Below are 16,222 nucleotides of genomic sequence, written 5' to 3'. Positions count from 1 at the left end.
AAAAAAAAAAAAAAAGTTTGAAATTTCCCTCTCAATTTTGTTCCTTTTGGACCATATCATTTTCCCCTTTAAAACCCCTTCCTCTAATTTCTTTTTGATTTTTTAATATATTGATTTTATATTATTTAATTTCTCATTTTAATTAAAAAAATTATAATTGGTTAATTGGTTCACTAGTTTAATTAAAAAATCAACTCTTACAAAAACAAAAAAAAATGGTATAAAGTTAAAGAAATACTCCAACATTAAAGAATAATGCATTTATCTAACATTTTAATTAAAATAATTAGAATTATAAAATATACATAATACAATACAAATAGTGGATATCAAAAAAGTGCACTATTATGATTGTTGCACCGCCAAAGCGCCTGAAACATTGTTGAACACGCGCGGTAATATATATATATATTTTTTAATCTTAATTTCTATAATGTTCTTTCCTAACCTTCCATGTATTGTTAAATTATCTAAACGTTTTTAAATTAGAAAAAATTAAAGATTTTAAAAATGATTTAAAATTTCTAATTTCAGATTTTGTTTTATTAGATATAAAATTAAAAGTGTACTAATCTAATTCGCACATCTTGTATAACATATAAGAAAGTTTAGAGATTTATTCGACAATAAAATAATGAATTAAAAATGAAAAGATTGATGGATTAAATTATAGGTTTTTTTTTTTTTTTTTTTTTTTTTTGTTAATGTGAATTTAAAATGTTATTTAATTAATTTATTAAAAAGAAAAAAAGAAAAGAAATGGAGAGATTGGGTTGGAAGGAATAATAGAAGTTGGGTCCAAAGAGAGAATAAGGAATGAATTGATTGAATGACATAAGTTTCCCTTGCCATATTTTTAACCCTTCTATTTCCTATATATACACACGTGGGTATATATATATATCCTTATCATAAAGATATTTAGTACTAAATTATAGTTTATCATATATATATATATACATACACGTGTATATATATATATAGTTATCTAGTTATTTGATAGTTTCTTAATTTTTTTGGTAAAATATTTTATCTCAATAAAATTTGATATGATTGGTGAAAATATTTCAACTTGACCTAAATTTTGCCAAACCATTATTCTTTGGACTATGTGTTTACGTGTCAAATCATCTTCCCATTTAGATATACTTTATATGTATATGCCTATATATATATATATATAATTAGAATTAATTTTTCACATCCTCTCAGTAAAAATAAAAAAAAAGGGAAAAAAAAGAAAAGAAAAGAAAGTTGAAATGAAAATAGTAGAATGAGTGAAAAGAGATGATTGTGTTTGAACTTTGAAGCCTTATTCTTATGTTAAGCATTAAATTAATCCATGATGCTCACACCTTTATTCAACTCAAACTTAGGCATGGATATTCATTATTTCATTTAAATCATTTTCTTAATTTTCTTAATTTTCTTAATTTTCTTAAATTCCCAAAAAGATGGATTTTGGAATTTTTTTTTTAAACAAAAAACCAGAACAAATATGGAACTTAATTTTTCTTGAACACAAATTATGAAAAAGCTGCCTCTCATGTCTCATGTCTAGGGGGCTCGTTTATGATTCTACATGTGTTGCTTTTTTTTTTTTTTTTTTTTTTTTTTTCTTTTTTTTTTCTTTTTTTTTTTTGCCTCAAAACTCTTTTATGTTCGAATTTTCAAAATAAAATAATAACTGGGTTTTTTATTTTTTCAGTTACAAATACTTTATGGTAAAAGAAAAAAGGAATTAATTCCTCTAATTTATACTTATCCTAAAAGTATTAAAGAGATGAACAACAAGACTTAAACAGTAAGGCTATAATAAACATAATCTAAGAGAGAGAGACTAATTAAATTTAAATGTAAATTAAATGCAACCTTAACTTCACAACTTTGTGTTATAACATTGAATGTTATTGTATATAGGTGTCCATCTTTTCTCTGGGGCCTAGTGTCCTCGCTGACATATCGTCTGATGTTTATTCTTCTTCAAGGTCTAGCGCCTTCACTAACATATTGCTCGATATTCACTTTCTTTGGGACCCAACATCCTCGCTGTCACACTGCCCATTGTCCACTCTCTTTGAGGCCCAAACATCCTCTCTGGCACACTGCCAATGTCCATTTTCTTTGGGGCTGAATGCCCTCGCTAGCACACTGCTTGATGTCCACCCTCCTCGGGGCCCAAATGTCTTCTCTAGCACATCTCCCGATATCCACTCCCCATCGGAGGCCAACATCCTCTCTGGCACACCACCCCAATATCCACTTTCCCTTGGGGCCTAGCGTCCTCTTTGGCACACTGCCCCAGTGTCCACTCCCTTTAGGGCCAAGTGTCTTCGCTGGCATACTACCCAATGTCCACCCTCATTCGAGGCTCAGCATCCTTGCTAGCACTGCTCGACGTCCACTCCTCCTCGGAGCCGAGTGTCTTCGCTGGCACACTACCCAATGTCCACGCCCTTTTGGAACCCAACGTCTTCGCTGACACATTGCACAGTGTCCACCCCCAAGCCCACCATCTAGTGTCTGGTTTTGATACCATGTGTAATAGTCTAAGTCCACTACTGTCATATATTGCCCTTTTTTAGATTTTCCTTTCAAACTTTCAGGTATAATAGAAAGAGAAATTTACACACCCTAAATTTTTGGTTACAGTCAGGTCTCACAAATATATATATACAACTCTATTTGTAGGAATTTTAATGGGGATTTATTTATAAAAAAAAAATAAAAACAATTTCAAAGTTGTTAGAACAAACATGAAGAGTCAAAGTGGAAGCTTTAAAAGAGAAAAAAGGAAAGAAAATAGAAAATGGAAGAGGTAACAAATTTGAAAAGAAATGAGTGGGTGGTGGGGTGGTGGTGGTGTAGGAATGGTGGGAAATTGAGACGACTTTCTCGGATCCTGTGAGACACAGTGTGTGTGTGTGTGTGTGTACTGTTGTTCTTCATATTTACGGGTTTTGATTTGCAACCATCATAAAGAACAACAAGGAATGATGAAAAGTGTATGAATAATCAGACAAAGCTAGAATACTGAGACAAACAAATCAAAGATTTAAGCATTAAAGCAACGAACGAGAGAGAGAGAGAGAGAGAGAGAGAGAAAACTGGAGAAGGAAGAAGAATTAAAGAAGAGCAGAGGAGGAGGAAGAAGACGAACCAGTAGTAGCTCTGCTACCTCCCTTCATGTCCACCAACCAAAACCCACCGAACAAAAACCAATCATCACCACCATGAAACCCCCTCTGCTCCAACCACTTCCAAAAAGCGCTTCTCCCCCTGTTCTTCGTCATCATCAGACCCCCTCTCTTTATCTTCCCTTCTTCTTTCCCAAATCAAGAGTTCTTCACTTCAATTGAAGCAGCAGCCATGAACCCAGATTCTGCTTTCCTGTTCTTTGTTGCTCTGTTTCTTCTTCTGATTATCAACTCTGTTCTTCTTCAGCTTGTTTCTGCAACTCCTACAGCTTTACCTCTTCAACTTCTCTCTCTGCTTTCTCTCAAATCCGCCATTAAAGACCCATTTTCGAGCTTCCATGATTGGGACCCCACACCCACTTTCACCAAATCTGGTTTTCAAGACCCGATTTGGTGTTCCTGGTCGGGAGTTGAATGCCATCCAAACTCACCTGAAATTACTTCCTTGGATTTGTCTCGCCGGAATCTCTCCGGCTATATTCCCTCTGAAATTAGGTACTTGACCAGCTTGATCCACTTGAATTTGAGTGGCAATAGCTTTCTTGGGCCGTTCCCCACCGCCATTTTCGACCTCTCCCACCTCAGAACTCTTGATATCAGTCATAACAATTTCACCTCCATTTTCCCACCTGGGATTTCCAAGCTTAAGTTCTTGAACGTCTTCAACGCCTACAGCAACAACTTCACTGGCCCATTACCACTAGACCTCGCCCATCTCCACTTTCTCGAATGGCTCAACCTCGGCGGGAGCTACTTCAATGGCCGTATTCCGGGGAGCTATGGCGGTTTTTCACGGTTGAAATATTTGCATTTAGCTGGAAATATTCTCGAAGGACAAATTCCAGAACAGCTCGCGTACTTAACCCAACTTGAGAGAATGGAAATCGGTTACAATACCTTCTCCGGTGGGATTCCGTCGGAATTTCCTCTGTTGTTGAATCTGAAATACTTGGATATCGCCGGAGCGAACCTCTCCGGGACTCTGCCATGGGACATAGGGAACATGACGAAGCTTCAAAATCTTCTTCTCTTCAAGAATCGAATCACTGGCGAAATTCCTCAAAGTTTAGGGAAATTAGAAGCGCTCGAGGGGCTTGATTTGTCTGAGAATCAACTCACCGGAGCGATTCCGTCGGATTTGTACAATATGAAGGAATTGACAGAGTTGAGTTTGATGGGGAACGATCTGAGTGGGGAAATTCCAGAAGCACTTGGCGATCTTCCAAATCTCGCCAGTTTGCAATTATGGAACAATTCGCTCACGGGGCCCCTCCCTAAAAAACTCGGCTCCAACGATAAGTTACTTCAAGTTGATGTATCGTCGAATATGCTCACTGGTCCGATTCCCCCGAACCTCTGCCATGGTAACAAGCTCTTCAAGCTCATTCTGTTTTCCAACAAATTGGAGAACGAACTTCCCGCCTCTTTAGCTAACTGCACGTCCCTCACTCGCTTTCGAATCCAACATAACCGCCTCAACGGCTCGATTCCTTACGGTTTCGGACTGCTGGAGAATTTAACGTTCGCCGATTTCAGCAACAATAACTTCTCCGGAGAGATTCCGGCGGATTTTGGTAATGCGGTTAGGCTACAGTATCTGAACATTTCACAGAACGCCTTCGGAACTTCCTTGCCGGAGAATATCTGGAACTCAACGAGATTAGAGATTTTCTCAGCGAGTTCTTCAGAAATCGTCGGCGACATCCCCGATTTCATCGGCTGTAGATCGATCTACAAGATCGAACTCCAGGAGAACAACTTAAACAGCAGTATTCCATGGACAATCGGCCACTGCGAGAAATTACTCACACTGAATTTAAGCTTGAATTCCTTAACCGGAATTATTCCATGGGAGATTTCAACGCTGCCGTCGATCACCGCCATTGATCTCTCTCGTAACCTCCTCACAGGTACAATTCCTTCAAATTTTCAAAACTGTAGCACAATCGAAAGCTTCAATGTGTCGTACAACATGCTCACCGGCCCTATTCCATCGACCGGAACAATCTTTCCGGGATTACACCCGTCGTCGTTCATCGGCAACGACGGACTCTGCGGCGAGATTCTGGCAAAACCATGCGCCGCCGACACGTTAACCGCCGGCGCGATAGAGGTCCGGGAGCAGCAGCCGCGGCATACGGCGGGCGCAATAGTGTGGATAATGGCGGTGGCATTCGGAATTGGACTGTTCGTATTAGTGGCCGGAACACGGTGTTTCCAGGCGAAATACAACCGTCGATTCGGTGGTGGCGACGAGGAAATCGGACCGTGGAAATTAACCGCCTTTCAACGGTTGAACTTCACGGCGGAGGACGTGTTAGAATGTATGGCAATGACGGATAAGATACTGGGAATGGGGTCCACAGGAACCGTCTACAAAGCAGAGATGCCAGGTGGCGAGATCATAGCGGTGAAGAAACTGTGGGGGAAGTACAAAGAGAACATCCGACGGCGTAGAGGGGTTCTGGCGGAAGTGGATGTACTTGGGAACGTGCGGCACAGGAACATAGTGAGATTATTAGGCTGCTGCAGCAACAGGGAGTGCACGATGCTGCTCTACGAGTATATGCCCAATGGTAATTTGGACGATTTACTGCACGGTAAAAACAAGGGTGAAAACTTTTGCGCCGATTGGATGACTAGGTATAAAATCGCACTGGGTGTGGCACAGGGTATTTGTTATCTTCACCATGACTGCGATCCCGTCATCGTTCACCGCGATCTCAAGCCCAGCAATATCTTATTGGACGGCGAGATGGAGGCCAGAGTGGCGGATTTCGGCGTCGCTAAGTTGATCCAGACCGATGAATCCATGTCTGTGATCGCTGGATCCTACGGCTACATTGCACCAGGTTCTTACCATTCCGTCTTCCCCATATTTGTTCCCTTAGAGTTTCAGTGATTTTGATGTTTGTGTGTTCTTGACAGAATATGCGTATACGCTCCAAGTGGACGAAAAGAGCGATATCTATAGCTATGGAGTTGTGTTGATGGAGATATTGAGTGGAAAGAGATCCGTGGAGTCGGAATTTGGCGATGGAAACAGCATTGTGGATTGGGTGAGATCCAAGGTTAAGATCAAGGATGGAATCAATCAAATCTTGGACAGCAATGGCGGTGCGTCTTGTGCGTCTGTTAAAGAAGAAATGGTTCAAATGCTTCGGATTTCATTGCTTTGTACTAGTCGTAACCCTGCAGATCGGCCATCAATGCGCGACGTTGTTTTGATGCTACAGGAAGCCAAACCCAAGAGAAAATTGCCTGGGAATGTTGTAGCTGAATGTTAATATCATCTTCTTCTTCTTCTTCTTTTTCTTTTCTTTTTTTGGTTAATTTCAATTGGTGGGGGATTGGTATAGGAGAAGCTTTTTTTTGTTCTTCTAATCTCAAATTTAGGTTCTATTGGAATTTCCAAGTGTTCTTCTAGTGTTCTTCTCTCATTTTGCCTTTCTGTGCTTGTGAATTGAAGGCTGTTTCTATGTGATGAACATTGTGCATTATATACACTTATTTTCTAAGATTCTTAGGAATTTTATCAGAACAGAGCACGTAATCAGTGTTTATTGTCGTGAGAAATTCTCTCGAAATCAACAAATCTTTGTATAAACTCTTGTTTAATCAAAACTCAGATCTCGTTTAGTCATTAGGAATCAAAGTGGGTTACAGATTAAGCTTTGCCAATGCTTCTTTGGATTGTTCATTGCTGTTGTTTTTCGTTTTGAAATTGTTGTTTGGTGTTTGCAGGTGGTAGGAGTGCTATACTGACTGCCTTAAGTGTTGCATTCGGCTGTCGATTTAAAGGAACCCAAATGGCATCCACGTTGAAGGATTTTATTAAAACTGGTTCAGGTTTCTGGAATGGATTATTCACAGGAAGATGATAGTTCTTGGAATGGAATGGATAGCAGGCGAAACCAGACACGAATATACCGCCCATCTCCATTAGCCGCTTGGGCATCCATCCCGAAACAATTATTGATAATACATGATCAACTTCTAACTTCCTTTCGTAGTACCCTATCCTAAGGAAAGTCGGATCCCCGATGCCTCCTAAAAAGAGAGATGTCCTGAATCACTAGGCAATTGGGGCATACTTGCCCAAAAGTTGAAGGACTGAATGTAACCGTCCAAACCCACTAGTAGAAATTGTCCTTTTCCGGCTTTCTCTTTCGGGCTTTCCCATCCTGCTAGGGAGAGGTTTTCACACCTTTATAAATAATGTTTCGTTCTACTTTTCAACCGTTGTGAGATTTCACAATCCACCCCTTTTAAGGCCCAACGTCCTCGTTGACACTCGTTTCTCTCTCCAATCGATAATGTTCTCCCCTTCAATTGTTGTGAGATCTTACAATCTACCCCCTCCGAAGCCCAGTAAGACGCTAACACTCATGCTTCTCTCCAATCGACATGGGAACTCACACTAAACTCGTAATTCAAAGTTAAAAGAAGTAATATCATCCTCTAGGAGAGAGTGATAAATGGGTTCTCATCCTCAATGTTAGAGGAGGTAAGTGACTTCATGGAGCTTCCTTTCTAAGTTCTTCTTGCAGTCTTATCTTCGTAATCGACGTAATCGAGTTTCAAATCATAAAATTACTTTACAAAACTAATTATTAAAATCCAATATTTATAAATATAAATCAATTCATTAGTGGGTATTTAATCATTTTCAATTATAATAATATTTATGAAACTTGAAAAATCCCATTTCACAATGATGGGTCCCAAATCATTGAAAATAATATTTGAATTTAACGGCTACTTAACGGTAATGAGTCAATTGGCTCCAAATCACAAACCAATTCTTCATTTTTAACTATAATCTTTTAAATATTTTTATTTTTATAATTTTTTTTTTAAAAATATAAATTTAATCGACATTTTAATAAAAAATGATATTTATTTGTCTCGAACCCCATACCCCTTGGAGCTTTCTATCTGATTCTATCGAAAGGGCCAATGAATTGGGATTTCCCTGTTGGGTTAGATCATTTCAGGGCAGGTGGATCATTTCTGAATCATTCAGAATTCTTGATTTTATCTCGAACCCCATACCTCTGGGGGCTTTCTATTTGATTGTATCGAAAGGTCCAATGAATTGGGATTTTCTTATTGGATTAGGTCATTTCGGGGCAAGCGGATCATTACTGAATCATTAAGAATTCTTGATTTTGTGAAAATGAGATCGGAAAAATCAAATGTGTTTTAGATCGAAAATTATAGATAAATAATTAAATTGCATTTACAAACATGGAATCCAAGTTAGTATAGATAAGTTCAAAATTATTAAATGGTTAGATCTTAGCTACCTACCTTAAAGGTTAAAAAAGAATAAATAAATAAATAAATAAATAAATAAAAGAGGATATTTTTAAGAACTCGTGAAAATCCAGAAATGGGAAATTAGAACAAAAGGAAGCAAAATTTAAATGATACAGAAAATATTCAAAATTGGAAATTACGGACCCTACAAACTCCCTTTGCCCGTTGGCTACAGAGACAAGAAGCTTAGTGACTGAGAGCGATTCAAATTTGAGGAACTAAAATCTGCAGATTTCGAGCTGTGTTATAAGAATGTGAAGTGTGTCTGATGAATTTGAGGAACTCAAATCGGCAGATTTCGAGCTGTGATTGGTGAATCAATGCGGTAGAAAGGGACGAAATCTTGAAGAGGATACAGACAGAGAATACCGACATGGGATTTCATCATCAACGAGCTCAATCGGTGTTACTTGAATCTGAAAGACGGACCTCCATTTCCTCTGTTCCAACTTCTCAAACGAACCCTAACTCTCCGGTGAAGAAGAAGAGGAATCCACGATGGTCTGATGTGTGGCTGAAGAATACGAAGTCTCTCGAGCATGTTATTGTTGCTATGCAACTCCAATCCTTGTCTAAAAACCCTCACATTCCTACCCCTAACTCCAAAACCAAACCTCTTATCGCTAATTTCTGCAAGATCGACCGTACGCTGCTTCTCTCTGATGAGATTCTTCTCGGGATTCTCTCGAAGCTACCGGATTCTCAGCGGAACTCCAACTTCCTGGTCTGCAAACGGTGGCTGAATCTACAGGGCCGTCTTGTACGGTCGCTTAGAGTCATGGATTTGAATTTTCTCTTATCAGGTAGGTTGATTTTGAGGTTTCCGAATCTTAACCGCGTGGATTTAGTCTCTGGATCTTTGTTATCCTCCAGAAATTCTGGTATCTTGTTGAGTAATAGGATTGTTTCTATACACGTTGATTCCTGGTTTTTGCCTATTCCGGGTGTTGGTGAGGAGAACATCCTTGACAACATGGTGATTGATAGAGGGCTGAAGACATTGGCCTGTGCCTGTCCAAATTTGCGCAAATTAGCGTTTATTGGTGGGAGTGAGTTGGGATTGTTGAGTGTGGCTGAAGAATGTGAAACTTTGCAAGAACTTGAACTGCACAAGTGTAGTGATAATCTGCTGAGAGGAATTGCAGCTTGTGAGAATTTGCAAATACTGAAGCTATTTGGAAATGTTGATGGTCTTTATAGCTCAGTAGTCACTGATATTGGGTTGACTATTTTGGCTCAAGGTTGTAAACGACTGGTGAAGCTTGAGCTTAATGGTTGTGAGGGAAGTTTTGATAGCATTAAGGCTATTGGACAGTGCTGCCAAATGTTGGAGGAGCTGACACTCTGTGATCACAGGATGGACGATGGATGGTTGGCTGGGCTGTCGTATTGTGAGAATTTAAAGACTCTGAGAATCATGTCATGTAGGAAGATCGATCCGAATCCCGGACCCGACGAATATTTGAGTCCCTGCCTTGCTCTTGAGCGGTTGTATTTGCAGAATTGTCAACTAGGAGATAAAAAGAGTGGTAGAGCATTGTTTATTACCTGTGGGGCTGCGAGGGAGATTTTCATCAGTGATTGCTGGGGATTGGTTGATGATATATTTAGCTTTGCAAGTCACTGCTGGTAAATAATCTCTCCTTTTACTCTTATCATAACTACTATTCCAAAGATTCTGTGGCTTTGAATGAATTTCAATGTTCAAATTGGTTCAAAACTGAATGGGAAGCTGCAACTTTGTTGTTTTATATTACTGCTATGCTAAGCAGAGGTCTCTTTTACTGGTTTATATTATTTTAGGTAGAAAAATGCTTCAATGGAGGCTGTAGGTTTTGCTGGTCTAGATTCCTGAAATTTTGCAGAACCTCTTATGTTCTTGGTGAGGATAACTTATTTGGTGAGATGCCTCTTATGTTCTTGATGTGGAGGGAAAAAAAGGTATCTCGAATTTGTATCTAATGATTATTATCGGGCATACCGATTATTGATCCTTGTTCTTGGGATCCGTTGGTTTAAATCAATGATCAAAGTTCCAGGATTTGAGTATAAGTTTGAATATCATATAGAATCCATGTTCTTAGTATCTAAGTTGTTCCTCCTTGAACTCGAAGAAATTAAGAACTGTTCATCCTGTTTGAATTCATGTTTAATTTATGGTTACTTTCCTTACAGGAGGGTGAAGTTCCTTTCTCTCGAAGGATGTTCACAGCTAACAACAGAAGGTCTGGAGTCTGTAATTCTTGAATGGAAGGAGCTTCAAAGTCTTCGAGTTGTATCGTGTAAGAACATAAAAGAGAGCAGCATTTCTCCTGCGCTCTCTACCCTGTTTTCAACATTCAAGGATTTGATATGGAGGCCAGATAACAAATCCCTTCTGCCTTCAAGCCTCATTGGCGGCACCCACATGGGAAAGAAAGGTGGTAGGTTTTTCAAAAAGACATGGGACATGAAAGTTCTACCCGGTGTTCATAATCACGCAAGTGCACGACAGACATGAAAACCTCGAAACAAATCGCTCTGAAGACGTCGTCGCACTGTTATTGTCTTCTTGATCGTTCTCGTGGTTAACTAGATGTTGACAGCACCAGAGATGAAGATGCCAAGAATATCGACCTCTGCGTCGATGAATTTGCTCGTATGTTTCGAGGAAGCTAAGTCATCTTCTCCTTAAAAAACACTGTATATTAGAATTGTACTAGTATAGTTTGGTTTAGTAATTACAGTTCTTAGTATCTGTAAAGGAATATCATGGTTTCCACCATTATTAAGCTTAATAGAATTACTGGCATAGCTGTGGATTAGTACAGTTCCTGAATGTTTTATTTGATCCCTAATATTTGACTTCGTAGTTTGTTCTGGTTGAGTTGTGTTTACATCGACTTACCCTATTTCAAGTCTTATTGAATAAATCGACTTATCCTATTTCAAGTCTTATTGATTAAATGTTTGAGTCGAAAATATCTTTTTATTTTTGAAAAATGAAAAAATATTCTAGGACTGATTCTTATATAAGTTATATTTTATTTTAGATTTGCTGTTACGTTAAATTGTGACCATGCCAATCATTTCTAACTAATCCAATTTTTTTAACAAAATTTAGATTAAAAAAAGACCCAAACCCATTTCTAGTTGAAACCCTAATTTCTCCCTTCCACTTAAAGAAAGGCATCAATCAATCTCATCGTTTTCGTTGATATTAGCCATAAAAATTTGTGGGTTTTCAAAAATGTCAGTCGAATTCGAATACCCATTAGGAAAAATTTGTCATTTTCATTCTGGAAATTACTGATTCTGTTCCACCGTCGTTTGAGGCTGAGAAACCAAGTTCTGTTTCTATCCTCTTCCCTTTCTTCAATCCTTGGCCACAGCCGAACCCTAGCTTTATTTTTCCCAGTGAAGAAGAAGAACGAATAGGGTTCTTCCACGAGCATGTCATTGTCTCAATGCGACTCCATTCTATGTCCAGTGATTCTCCCATTTCTTCCCCCGACTCCCAACCCGAATCCCCCGTTTCTGATTTGATTGATCTCACCTTGCTGCTTTCCGACGAGCTTCTTCTTCGTGTTCTCTCCAAATTTCCCGATTGCGAGCGAAACTTGAATTTCCTTGTCTGCAAGCGTTGGCTTAACCTGCAGGGTCGTCTCGTACGGTCTCTAAGGGTTACGGATTTCGATTTTCTTCTGTCGGGTAGGTTGGTTTTGAGGTTTCCTAATCTTAATCAAGTGGATTTGGTTTCTGGGTGTTGGGTTTCGTCTAGGAATTCGAGTATTTTAATGAGCCATGGGGTTCTTTCCATGCATATTGATCCTTGGTTGTTGCTTTATTCGAATGTCGGTGAGAAGATTGTATTGGAAAGTGTTTTGATTGATAGAGGGCTGAAGGTTTTGGCGAATGGCTGCCCGAACTTGAGGAAATTGAGTCTTGTTGGTGGTAGTGAATTTGGGTTGTTGAATGTGGCTAAGGAATGTGAGCTCTTGCAAGAACTTGAGCTGCACAAGTGCAGTGATTGCATGCTCCAAGGAATTGCTGCGTTTGAGAATCTTCAAATATTGAAGCTAGTTGGGAATGTTGATGGGTTCTTTAGTTCGGCGGTGACAGATATTGGGCTGACTATTGTCGCTCGAGGCTGTCGACGATTGGTGAAGCTCGAGGTTAGTGGGTGTGAGGGGAGCTTTGATGGGATTAAGGCGATTGGGCAGTGCTGCCCAATGTTGGAGGAGTTGACACTCTGTGATCATAGGATGGATGATGGATGGTTGGCTGGGCTTCAATATTGTGAGAATTTGAAGACTTTGAAGATCATATCATGCAAGAGGATTGATGCTAATCCTGGTCCAGATGAGTATTTGAGCTCCTGTCCTGCTCTTGAGAGGCTCCATTTGCAGAATTCTCAATTGCGGGATTCAGTTAGTGTAAGGGCTTTGTTTATGACATGTGGGGCTGCGAGGGAGATTTTCATCCGGGACTGCTGGGGATTGGACGATGACATGTTCGGCTTTGCGAATAACTGCTGGTAAGGGTTCTTTATGTTCATCGAGCATTCGTTTAACTGTAAATACTGTTAACCTCTTGAAGTAAATAGTAGATGTTACATTGTGGGATGACATTAATTTCTTTATTGCGGTATGATGCATGCTAAGAAGAGGTTGCTAGCTGTTGCTCTGTTTACTTTATTTGTGAGATACTACATCGTTGAGAAGGAGAACGAAGCATTCTTTACAAGGGTGTGGAAACCTCTTCTTAGAAGACACATTTTAAAAACCTTGAGGGGAATCCCGAAAAGGAAAGCCCAAAGAGGACAATATCTGCTATCGGTGGGCTTGAGTTGTTACAAATGGTATCAGAGCCAGACATAGAACGATGTGCCAGCGAGGAGGCTAAGCCTCGAAGGAGGGTGGACAGGAGATGGTGTGCTAGTAAGGACGCTAGGTCCAAAGGGGGGGTGGATCGAGGGGTCCCACATTGATTGGATAAGGGAACGAGTGCTAGCGAGGACATTGGGTCCTGAAGGGGGGTGGATTGTGAGATCCCACATTGATTGGGGAGGAGAACGAAACATTCTTTATAAGGGTGTGGAAACCTTTCCCTAAAAGACTGCGTTTTAAAAACCTTGAGGGGAAACCCGAAAGGGAAAGCCCAAAGAGGATACTATCTGTTAGCAGTGGGCGGGCTAGAGCTGTTACATTGTTTCTGTTCTCGATTTACTTTCTTGTTATCATTTTATTGGGTGTTTCTGTGGTTGAGGCTTAGATACTTGGCCATTTTCAGTGCCAGCATTAGCACCAAATCATTTGAGAGTTCAATAATTTATTGATTTCATGCACTAGGAAGAGCAATAATGTTTGTTGTTGAATGGGTGGTGTTATGTGACTATCTCAGTCCAATCCATGGCTACATATTTTTGTCATTTGTTTATCATGGTGTCTTTTCTGTCAACTTCTAAGTTCTTGGGTCCATAAGAATTGAATAATATTCTTCTCCGGTCGTTTCAGTCGCCACCGAAATGTAATCAGCGAGTATAAACAGAAATTTTCATGGAAATATAGGCTGGATTCTGAGTTCGGACGACCTCTTAACCTTTTAGACATTGGCTAGGGTCATTTTTGTAACAGCCCAAGTCCACCGCTAGCAGATATTGCCCTCTTTGGGCTTTCTCTTTCGGGCTCCCCCTCAAGATTTTAAAACGTGTTTGCTAGGGAGAGGTTTCCACACCCTTACGAGGAATGTTTTGTTCCCCTCCAACCAATGTGGGATCCACAATCCACCTCATTGGGGCCCAGCGCCTTCGCTAGCACACCGTCCGGTGATGGGCTCTAATACCATTTGTAACAGCTCATGCCCACTGCTTGCAGATAGTATCCTCTTTGGGCTTTCCCTTCCAGGCTTCCCCTCAAGGTTTTCAAAACGCGTTTACTAGATAGAGGTTTCCACACCCTTATAAGAATGTTTTGTTCTCCTCTCCAACCCATGGGAGATCTCACCGTCTGTTAGGTACCCGAACTCAGAAAATACAAGAAAGCAACAAAGATAATCATTGCAATATCGGCGAATAAATTGCAGTATCAATAGCCTTCGGGAAGGCTCTCTGACTTACCAGAATGATCCTTCCTCCTAAGAACTCGACTCCTCTAACTAAGCCACCCCTTTATAACCTGGTACACAACCTGGGACCTGGTTCCCATTGGCCACTCGAGTGGCTTCTCTCTGATTAAGTTGGAAAAGTGAGTTTTGACCCACCAGACCACATTTACAGCCCTTAAAGCTGAACATACCAAGAATATGCTAGAAATTCTGAATGATTTACTCTGGTAGCCCAATTGTAATCAAGCATTTTGATTGAAGCTATATCTGATTTGTGGTTACTTTGTGTTTGCACAGGAGGGTGAAGATGCTTTTGCTTGAAGGATGTTCGGTGTTAACAACAGAAGGCTTGGAGTCGGTAGTTCTTCAGTGGAAGGAGCTTCAAAGCCTGGAAGTGGAGTCATGTAAGAACATAAAAGATAGCTGCATTTCTCCTGCTCTTTCTGAAGTCTTCTCTGTTCTTAAGAATTTGAAATGGAGGCCTGATACCAAATCACTTCTATCATCGAGTCTGGTCGAGACTTGTATGGGAAAGAAAGGTGGGAGGTTTTTCTAGCAAACACGAAAACGTAATCGTTAGCTCAAACATACTTAGCGTAGTCGTTTATAGTCGAGCTAGGTGGTTAGAATAGATGTTGAATATAGGAAAATACGTTTACGTTTTAGTTTCCAGGATCACTTAGAAGGAAGCAACACAGGATGTTTTCTTAGAAACTAACCTGACCCAGTTCACCTATTTGCTGGAACTGTGATTTTCTTGGAGCATAGTAGCTTAGTTTAGCTACATCATTGTATGCCTATTCTTCTTCTTGGGATTAGTTGAACTGTAAAGAATTGTTCTTCTACTATAAAATGCACCAATGCAATGATTGATCCTTTGCTATGAGACCTTGTTAGCTGTTTTGTTTTATAAATGATGTGTATGTGAGATCTCAGGGAACGAAACATTCCTTATAAGGGCGTAGAAACATTTTCCTAGTAGATGTTTTATAATCGTGAGGCTTGCAGCGATACGTAACAGGCCAAAACGCACAATATCTACTAGTGGGCTTGAGCTGTTACAAATGGGTATCAGAGCTAGACACTGGGCAGCGTGCCAGTGTGGGGGCCAGATTGTGAGATCCCACATCGGTTGGAGAGAGGAACGAAACATTCTTTGTGAGGGTGTGGAAATCTCTCTTTAATAGACATGTTTTAAAACCATGAGGCTGATGGTGCTACGTAACGGACAATATTTGTTAGTGGTGGGTTTGAGTTGTTACAAATGATATCAGACTTAGACACTGGGCGGTGTGCCAGTGAGGACATTAGGCCCCTAAGGGGGATGGAGGGGGAACAAAACATTCCTTTTAAGGATATAAAAATCTTTCCTTAGCAGACATGTTTTAACAATACATCATGGACCAAAGTAGATAATATCTACTCGCGGTAGATTTGGGCTGTTACAAATGGTGTTAGAGGCGGTGTGTCAGTGAGAATGTTGGCCCCCAATGGAGTGGATTGTGAGGTTAAAATCGTGAAGCTGTGTCAGTGAGAATGCTGGCCCCCAATGGAGTGGATTGTGAGGTTAAAATCGTGAAGCTGTGTCAGTGAGAATGCTGGCCCCCAATGGAGTGGAT

The 16,222-nt window shown here is 40.0% G+C and overlaps 3 protein-coding genes across 3 annotated transcripts; all 3 read left to right on the top strand.

Moving 5' to 3' along the window:
• The first annotated feature begins 2,842 nt into the window (after positions 1 to 2,842).
• Positions 2,843 to 6,836, top strand: PXY (Leucine-rich repeat protein kinase family protein). Its single transcript, XM_023697483.2, has 2 exons — positions 2,843 to 6,049; positions 6,126 to 6,836. Exons 1-2 carry the CDS (start codon positions 3,370 to 3,372, stop codon positions 6,482 to 6,484), a joined length of 3,039 nt encoding a protein of 1,012 aa, XP_023553251.1. The 5' UTR covers positions 2,843 to 3,369; the 3' UTR covers positions 6,485 to 6,836.
• Positions 6,837 to 8,644: 1,808 nt separating this feature from the next.
• On the top strand, positions 8,645 to 11,328 carry LOC111809792 (F-box protein At5g51380). The gene is made up of 2 exons (XM_023696220.2): positions 8,645 to 10,148; positions 10,695 to 11,328. Exons 1-2 carry the CDS (start codon positions 8,893 to 8,895, stop codon positions 11,017 to 11,019), a joined length of 1,581 nt encoding a protein of 526 aa, XP_023551988.1. The 5' UTR covers positions 8,645 to 8,892; the 3' UTR covers positions 11,020 to 11,328.
• A 313-nt stretch (positions 11,329 to 11,641) lies between these two features.
• LOC111809628 (F-box protein At5g07670) lies at positions 11,642 to 15,486 on the top strand. Its single transcript, XM_023695985.2, has 2 exons — positions 11,642 to 13,035; positions 14,901 to 15,486. Exons 1-2 carry the CDS (start codon positions 11,966 to 11,968, stop codon positions 15,157 to 15,159), a joined length of 1,329 nt encoding a protein of 442 aa, XP_023551753.1. The 5' UTR covers positions 11,642 to 11,965; the 3' UTR covers positions 15,160 to 15,486.
• Positions 15,487 to 16,222: the final 736 nt, after the last annotated feature.

The sequence above is a fragment of the Cucurbita pepo genome, chromosome 14 (assembly GCF_057944985.1).
Source record: "Cucurbita pepo subsp. pepo isolate OVF chromosome 14, ASM5794498v1, whole genome shotgun sequence".
NCBI classification, from domain to species: Eukaryota; Viridiplantae; Streptophyta; class Magnoliopsida; order Cucurbitales; family Cucurbitaceae; genus Cucurbita; species Cucurbita pepo.
The sequence above is the reverse complement of the archived record's forward strand: the minus strand, read 5'-3'. Positions and strand labels throughout refer to the sequence as shown.